General features: G+C 40.6%; 1 protein-coding gene across 1 annotated transcript in view; it reads right to left on the reverse strand.

Annotated features, from left to right (window-relative positions):
• Window positions 1-1,499: 1,499 nt before the first annotated feature.
• The window catches only part of TMEM218 (transmembrane protein 218), a 56,562-nt gene continuing 49,074 nt past the window's right edge, over window positions 1,500-8,987 (reverse strand). Inside the window, exon 3 of the mRNA XM_006867681.1 lies at window positions 1,500-1,634. Coding sequence (XP_006867743.1) covers window positions 1,500-1,634 — 135 coding nt within the window. The remainder of the gene's footprint in view (window positions 1,635-8,987) is intronic.

The following is an 8,987-nucleotide window of genomic DNA, read 5'->3' on the forward strand; positions in this document are numbered from 1 at the left end:
TCTGTGATAAAGCCTTATCTACAAAGTTTTCCCAAACTGAGTAAGATAAAGACAGCAGTTCAAGTTCAAGGATAATCATACCTGACCCTCACTAGCCCTTAACTTTGAAAAGTCAGGAGTTCTTTTCTCTTTTGTTTTATAGTTTACACTTCTAGGGTGGCAGAACTGAATACCTACATTGACAAGGAGTCTGAAGAGAAAGCGAAGGAGACATGGTCATAGGCTTCCTGAAACTCTCAAACCTCAAAAACAAAAGTAGTTTGTTCTCTTATTAGTTCTAGATAGGCTTTGGAGTCTGCCAAACCTCTCCTTGCATACTGTTTTGCTATTATGTGAAGCTTGGGCAGGTTAGTTAATCTCTTTAAACCTCAATTGTTTTTTACCTTAAGATGGGGATGATGATAAATAGATTGTTGGAGAATTTCAATAAATTTCAGAGCCACTAGTGTTCTACTGGCATATAGCATGTGCTCAATGTTCCCTTTCCAAATTGTTTTCTGGTTCTTAATTTTAGACCAGAAAAGTCTTCTCTGAATTGCTCAGGGAGTCAAGATGAAACTTCCAAAGCAGAACCAGCCCAGAGCCTCTCCAGTTAATAACAAGCTTCATTTGGTCTGTGTTATATCTAGTCCTTGTGAAGATATATTCCTCACCAGCTTTGGAGAAAGGGCTACAAAGTTAAAGAGAGCTGACAGCAACTCAGAATGAATCCCTGTAGTAATTAAATATGACACAGAGAGGTCATCAAATCCCAAAAGGAAAAGAATCCAGAAAGTACAGAACAACAAGACAAAAAAAACCCATTTCCATACCCTTCCTTTAATCCCCAAGGAAACTTGAAATATAGAAATACAAATTCTGAAAGCTGTGGCTGAGAATTTGAAGCGACAGTCAGCCTTTTGGTTATTGTCTCTAACTTTTTCAAAGAGAATTGAAGTCTCTTGCCTGTAAATTGCTGTGGATTAATATGCATACAGTAACCAATAACCAACATTTGAGTAAGTTTTCTAAATTGTTACATGAAAATCACCTTCTGACTTTTCCGTGTTTTCCTATCCAAATGATCATTTCACTAGATCAGTACATCCAATATGTAATTTTACATATTATCCAAAAGGGTCAGGTTCTTCTGCATATTAGATAATGGAAGCCAGAATGCTCCTTTTCCCAAAATCCATTTAGTAACATCCTGATTGAAAATCTACTCTAGGTAGATCACTGTTACTGTTACCCTTCCAAAACAGATGGGAAACCTGAGGTACTGGTGGTTAGAAAACAGCACCATTCCTTCTTAAACTGGTGAGAATTTATCCCCACAGAAATAATTATGCAATCCTAATTTTGGAACTCAGGAGTCAAAGGATTTATCAGAGTGGTACATGGAGATTCCTCAGGCCTGAAGGCACAAAGGCTATAAAAATAGTCTCTGATGAGTGCCTTTCTGCTCATCAATGACATCAAAACAGAGAGGACAGAATCTCAGTTTTCTTGATGTATGATCAGGAGGACCGTAGTGGTTTGGCATAGATAGGCTCCAGGATATGATGAATTAGAACCAGGAAGAGGCCTCCAAGAAAGATAGCACCAAGGAAAGCCAGCAGGACATAGCGGCCAATGAAAAAGGTATCCACAATCTGGAGAAAGAAAAAATCAAAATGAAGTTACTATCACTTTCACACCCCGACTGTGCTACTCTATAATGAACGGACCATGAGTTTCTTCATATTTACAATTTCCCAGTGCATAAGTACACATCCTACCTTGATTCTCCTTTGTAAATGGATAGGAAAGGATCTTTTCCTCCAAATACTGAGCAAGAGAAACAAGGTAAAGGTAAGGTTAACAGTTCATAAACACTTTGAAGTTCCTGGATGAGTTCAGAACATAAATGTTTTGAAATTAGTTATTTTAAAGTTAATGAAAAACTCGCTTAGTTTTATAAAGGCTCTGACATATAAAAATACAATAGTATAATAAACTCTCGTCTACCCAAGACTGGTAGCGTAGTGGTTACGAATCGGGCTGTGAACCTTAAGGTCAGCAGTTCGAAACTATCAGCCGCTCCGCGGGAGAAAGATGAGGCTTTCTACTCCCGTAAAGATTTACACCCTCGGAAACCCTGTACAGGGTCGGAACTGACTCGACGGCACTTAACAACAACAACAACAACCCAAGACCAAGCCCCAACAATCATCAACCCATAGCCAGTCAGGAAGGTTCATTTGCAAAATGAAAAGGTTGTTCTCTGAAACTTTCACTAGATCTCTAAACCCTAACATTCATTACCCAGAATTCTATGGAAAAATAATGATTTATCTGAGGTAAAACACAAAAAGAATAGGAAAGTTAAGCTAAACTACACAATTGGATCCCTGGTAACCAGTCATATTTGAGACGCAGTACTACTGACCTTTGCTGACAAAAACCTACAATTGTGTGCTGGCTCTACCACGTCTCAACTGCACAATGTCAGTGCTGCCCTCTCCTCAAATCTAAACAGTAGTACTTATATTTGACAGGAAAAACCTAATGGAGCAGCAACACAAACCAAATGACTAGGTGACTTCAAAACTTTCAGAAGCTTTAAGAACCCAGTAGAAGCAGAGGAGAGTCCTGGTGTGGTGCTGTGGGTTAATGCACCAGATTGCAAAGCAGTTTGAACTGCAAGGTCAGTGGTTCAAGCTCACCAGCTGCTCCTTGGAAACCCTATACAGGGTTGCTATGGGTTGGAACTGACTTGACGGCACTTAACAACAGCCTAGAAGAGAATCCAAAATACCTGAAAGAAGTAGAAGAGAAGGTCAGAGAAAGAGATGGAGGCAGAGAGATGCTACACAGTTTCTTTTGAAGATAGAGGAAGGGGCCATGGGCCAAGGAATGTGGGCAGAAGCTAGAAGCTACAAGCTGGAAAGGGCAAGGAAATAGATCCTCTCCTAAGCCTGCAAAAGGAAACACTTGCCAACGTGCCTGCTTTTTAGCCCAGTGTGACTGATTTTGGACTTCTAAACTACAGAACTATAAGATGATATATTTGTGTTGTTTTAACCAATAAGTTTGTGGTAATTTTTTAGAGCCGTAAAAGGAAATAATACAGTGATCAAGACACAAAGTACCTGTCAAATCCAAGTACTGACACAATCACTGAGATCCAAACATACCAAGAAAACAAGGGTTGTACACCTCAGTTGCTTCAGAGATTACGTTAGCACTCAATTGATTAAACAAAGGTCAATTTGATGAAACAGCTTTAATGTAACACTGACCTTGGCTCCCATACTGAACAAGTCTCTCATGGGCTACATGTTTGCTTGTTTGACAAGTTTTACTTTTTAATTAACCAATTAGCAGGCCTTGGGTGTAGAAAGCCCAGGCCATGTATTATTGATACAGTATTGAACCAGGACACTGCAGGGGACAGTTTTCAAAACCTGAAAATGAGATCTCTTAACTCTGCTAGTCATGCTGACAAGTATGTTTTGCTTAAACTCCATTCTTCTCTCTTGAGTCTGAAACTCATATAACAGAAGACAGGAATTGATTTTAGAATAGCGTTTACTCTGTGCCTGCATTTAAATATTCACATGACCAGTAATCCAGAAATACAGATGCCTACATCATTCTTCCCATCAAAAAGATGGGGAAACTGAGGTGAGACTTCCACCTTAGCTCACACAGATGGTACGTACACTACTTATAGTAGTTTTCAAATGCTGACAAAACAAAACAAAAACCTCCAAATGGTCAGATATGGAAAGAATTCCTTAAATCAGTTTTCAGAGCTAACTGACTTCTCTTGCCATTGTTAGTCCTAAATAGACTAAGAACTGTCCATTTTAGTTCAGAAATTAGTTTTATGTACAGTTATATGAAGAAAAACCATAGGTTAGTAGGAGTTTCTATCTCCTAATAGACAGGATCCAAGTACTGACATCTTGGCCCAGTTGTTGTTGTGAAGTGCTGTCGAATTGATTCTGACCCATAGCAACCCTGTGTAAGGTTTCCAAGGAGCAGCTGGTAAGTTTGAACCACCGACCTTACAGTTCAAACAACTTTGCAGACTGACGCATTAGCCTACAGCACCACACCAGGATGAAAGTAAAATAAATGACATTTTGAGAGTAAATCAGGCAAGAGGGGTCAAATGACAGGTTGAAGAGCTTATTATGACAAAAAGACTATGCATTTTAAGAAGATTAATCCTAAAGATTCAGGTTTTGAAAACAGACTTTGAATCTTTGCTCTACCTCTTATCTAAGAGGGGATTTTAAAAAGTTCATGAAAAAGGAAATTAAAAAATTTTCATGAACTTTTAAAAGGCCCCCTTTATATATGTATAAGGAGGCCTGGTGGCGTACTGGGTTACATGTTGGACTGCTAACCACAAGGCCAGCAGTTCAAGTTCACTAGGCACTCCACAGGAGAAAGATGAGCCTTTCTTGGAAACCCCATAAAGGATCACTAACTGACTTGATGGCACAACATCACTACCACCATATATGTATGACCTTGGACAAGTTATTTAAATTTCTTAAAGTCTCAGTTTCCTCATCTATAAAAAGTAGATAATAGTATCTACTTCATAATGCCAACCACTCAGCTGTCAGTTTGTCATACTATGGTGGCTTGTGTGCTTCTGCGATCCTGGAAGCTATGCTACCGGTATTTTAAATACCAGCAGGACCCATGGTGGATAGGTTTCAAATGTTCAAGAGCAAAGATGTCAGTTTGAGGATTAAGGTGTGCCTGACCCAAGTCATGGTATTTTCAATAGAGCCTCATATGCATGTGAAAGTTGGGCAATGAATAAAGAAGACCATAGAAAAACTGATGCATTTGAGTTATGGTATTCGAGGAAAATATTATAAAAGAACAAACAGCTTGTGTTGGAAGAAGTATAACTAGAGTGCTTCTTAGAAGTCAGGATGACCATATTTCTTCTCTCATACTTTGGACATATTATCAGGTGGGATCAGTCCTTGGAAAAGGACAGCATTCTTGGAAAAGTGGAGGGTCAGTGAGAAAGAGGAAGACCCCAATGAGATGAACTGGCACAGTGGCAGCAGCAGTGGGCTCAAATGTATCAGTGATTGTGAGGCTGGTGCAGGATTGGGTAGTGTTTTGTTCTGTTGTGCACAGCGTTGCTATGAGTTGGCACCTAACAACAAGGAGCTCTGGTAGTGTAGTGGTTACGAATCAGGCTGCGAGCCGCAAGGTCAGCAGTTCAAAACTACCAGCTGTTCCATGGGAGAAAGATGAGGCTTTCTGTTCCCATAAAGATTTACAGCCTTGGAAACCCTGTACAGGGTCGCTATGAGTCAGAACCGACTCCACAGGACATAACAACAACAAACAACAAGTTATGGTGTTACCGAAGAATATTAAAAGTACCATGGACTGCCAGAAGAACAAACAAATCTATGTTGGAAGAAGTACAGCCAGAAAGCACCTTAGAAGCCTGGATGGTGAGACTTCATCTCTCATACTTCGGACATATTATCAGGACGGACCAGTCCCTGGAAAAGGACATCATACTAGGTAAAGTACAGGACCAGTGAAAAAGATGAAGACTCCTACCAAGATGGAGTGGCAACAGCAATGGGCTCAAGCTTAACAATGAGTGTGAGGATGGTGCAGGACTGGGCAGTGTTTCGTTCTATTGTATATAAATTTGCTATGAGTTGGAACCGAGTCAACAGCACCCAACAACAACAACTTCATAATCCTTAGGATTATCCTGGGGCTTACATGAGATATGGAACACAGTAATCTCTTGAAAAATGTTAGCTATTATTACTGTTGTTAGGTGCCATCGAGTTGGTACTGACTCATAGCGACCCTATGCACAACAGAACGAAACCCTGCCCGGTCCTGGACCAATCTCACAGTTGTTGCCATGCATGAGCCCACTGATGCTGCCACTTTGCCAATCCATCTCGCTGGGGGTCTTCCTCTTTTTCTCCAACCTTACCAGACATGATATCCTTCTCCAGTGACTGGTCCCTCCTGACAATATGTCCGAAGTATGAGAGATGAAGTTTGGCTATCTTGGCCTCCAAGGAGCACTCTGGCTGCACTTCTTCCAACACAGATCTATTGGTTCTTTTGGCAGCCCATGGCACTTTCAATATTTTCCTCCAACACCATAACTCAAAAGTATCAATTCTTCTACAGTCTTCCTTATTTACTGTCCAGCTTTCACATGCATATGAGGTTATTGAAAACACCATGGCTTGGGCCAGGTGCACCTTGGTCCTCAAGCTATGATTCTTACTCCTTTAAAATTTAAATGGAAGTTAAGAGGAAAGAAGTTTCTAGATGGGATATAAGAAGTCAATGCCATTATAAAGATCCTAGGGATCCAAGAGGAGCTTGCATGATAAAGTAAGAGCCCAAATTAGAAATGAACCAGAATGGGAGGAGTCTCCTGAAAAGGAATATAAGAATGATAAAAGTGTACTGGCAGCTGTAGTCCCAGGACTAGGATCAAAGAAACTCCCAGATGACTGCTTATTATTGAATGTGTCTATAGCTACGATTTCTGCTTTCTCTTTACTCATTTTTCTTCTCTGTGGAAATTACTCTTTCTACATAAGTGGGAAAATCCAAACCCAAGGAGATGGAAAGCTCTTAGGTGGAGGTCTCCTCATCCATGTCTACCTGGGATCACAGTCTCTGAACTAGGCTCTCAGGAATGGAGCACTTCAATTTAAGGGACATAGCCTATTCATGTTCTTTATTCACTTTCTCTATCTCTATCCCCAGAAGTACAAGGCAGCTTTTCAGACACTGCTCATTCAACATGGTACAAATCGGAGGTAAGAACCAATCAGGCAAATCTCTGCCTGGTGATTTTGCAGATGTGATTCAGAATACAAGTTATGGTGTTAGAGAAGAATATTAAAAGTACCATGGACTTAGGCAAATAAGTGGTAGTGGTGGTTGTGTGCCATTGGGTCAGTTCCAACTCATAGCAACCCTGTATAGGCTTTCTGAGACTGTAAATCTTTAAAGGAACAGAAATCCTCATCTTTCTCCTGAGGAGTAGTTGGATTCATCTGCTAACTTAGCGGTTAGCAGCCCCACTCATAATCTGCTACATTACCAAGGTTCCTTAGGCAAATAGGTAAGCAGGAGAATTTAATGCTCCCTTTGGGCTTGCCCTGCCATTGTTTTCTTTTTTCTTTAAGCTTTTATTGTGCATTGAGTAATAGTTTACATGGAAAAACATCATTAGTTTTGCATTCATCCTATCATATTTTGTATCAGTGCAATGATTACAATCCCCTCTATACATTGCCATTCAAGAGTATTTGCTTCTATTTCCTCTGTTTTGTTTTTTAAAGACACAAAAACACTTAGGAATATATATTCATTGAAACAAGCCTGGCTACTGTCCACCAGCACACAGCCTTTCTCTTTCCATAACACTAGAGTCCTCAGCTGCTCTCTCTCTGTGTCATCATCTTTGCCTCCATCTCTGGTGTCACTGCTTCTCTGGATAGGATCCTGCACTCCACTTGTGCTCTTCTCCATTGATGGTCCTAGAGTCCTTTGTTTCTGGACTATAAGATTAACTACTCCCCTGTTTTTGTTACAAAACTTTTACCTTTATAGTTGTGACAGTCTCAAATAGTCATGTTAACAGTTACTCACTATTGAATCATAAGAATCTTATCCCAATTTCCTTTCACCAGACCCATCTAGACAAGATAAAAACTATTCAGTGGGGATTCTACCTTTACCCACACTATGAAACTAAACTCCCTCTTGAAAACTTGTAAGCCAGTCACTTTGTGCCTTTATAAATCCCTCCTCTCCCCTAATTTTAGGTAGCCAATGTCTATGTTGCTCAGCCCTATCAACCCTGTGTATGGAGGGGATATGTTTGACTGTTGATGCGAAGATTCCTTTCTTCTAGGTTGATATTTTGAGCTACTACATCCATAAGTAAAGGTCAGGCTCATCAAATTGTAGCAATTTACACTTATTTCCTTTGATCAAATGTCTTATCTTTCTCAGTTTGAGTTCTGATCATCAAGCCATTGAAGCTAGATTAAATGGGTACTATCTCAAGTTTTGGTGATCTTGTGCATCTCCCCTCACTTCATATCAGCTGGATTCTTCACTCTTGGCTGTAGCCCTCTGTGGCTAGGTCTTTGACCATGGACTTAGGAGTCCTCGGGTCTCACCACACTTCAGACCAACCAGCCCTTCCTCTTCTCTCTGTCATCTCCAGGTCAACGAGAGTCTATGGAACGTGGTTGACTCCACCCATATCTTCATTGCTGCCTTTCCCCCTCTTCCACTCACCATTAGATCAATGTGGTCACTAGCAAGCTTACATCCTGCTCGTTATGTTCCCTTTGAGTTTCTGGAGGGTTGTTTGTCCTGAAGGGACTTGATTACTTGCCTTGATGGCTCTCTGGCAAACAATTTGCTTGTTCTTGTTGTAGCCAATCAGACTGCTGTTTTTGTTTTCAATTTTTTTTCCTACAGGCAGTTCTTTCAACAAGTATCTTCTGTTCCTCTAGCCACTCCAGGCTGGTCTACATGTCCTTTCAAGTGGGAATGTCCCACCTCAGAAGATTCTGGGTGGGGCTCAGGATTCCACCTTAGGTCCTATACACTACAAAGTCTCCGCAAGAAGCTTATTTCACTGGGGAAGTTCTAGAACTCTTTAGGTATTCCAATCAGTTATAAGCTGATGACAGACTTACAAATTTTCTGTAATCATGTTTCCTGATATTGATTTAGATCCCACTCAAGTGTCTATTTTATAATTTGTTGTTGTTGTTGCTAGGTGCCATGGAGTCAGCACCGACTCATAGCGACCTTACGCACAGCAGAAAAAACAATGTCCGATCATGGGCCAACCTGACTCCTGTTGCCACACTTGAATCCATCAATGCTACCACCTGGCCAATCCATCTCGTTGGAGGTCTTCCTCTTTTTCTCTGACCCTCCACCTTACCAAACATGATATCCTT

The sequence above is a fragment of the Chrysochloris asiatica genome, unplaced genomic scaffold (genome assembly GCF_000296735.1).
Source record: "Chrysochloris asiatica unplaced genomic scaffold, ChrAsi1.0 scaffold00107, whole genome shotgun sequence".
NCBI lineage: Eukaryota > Metazoa > Chordata > Mammalia > Afrosoricida > Chrysochloridae > Chrysochloris > Chrysochloris asiatica.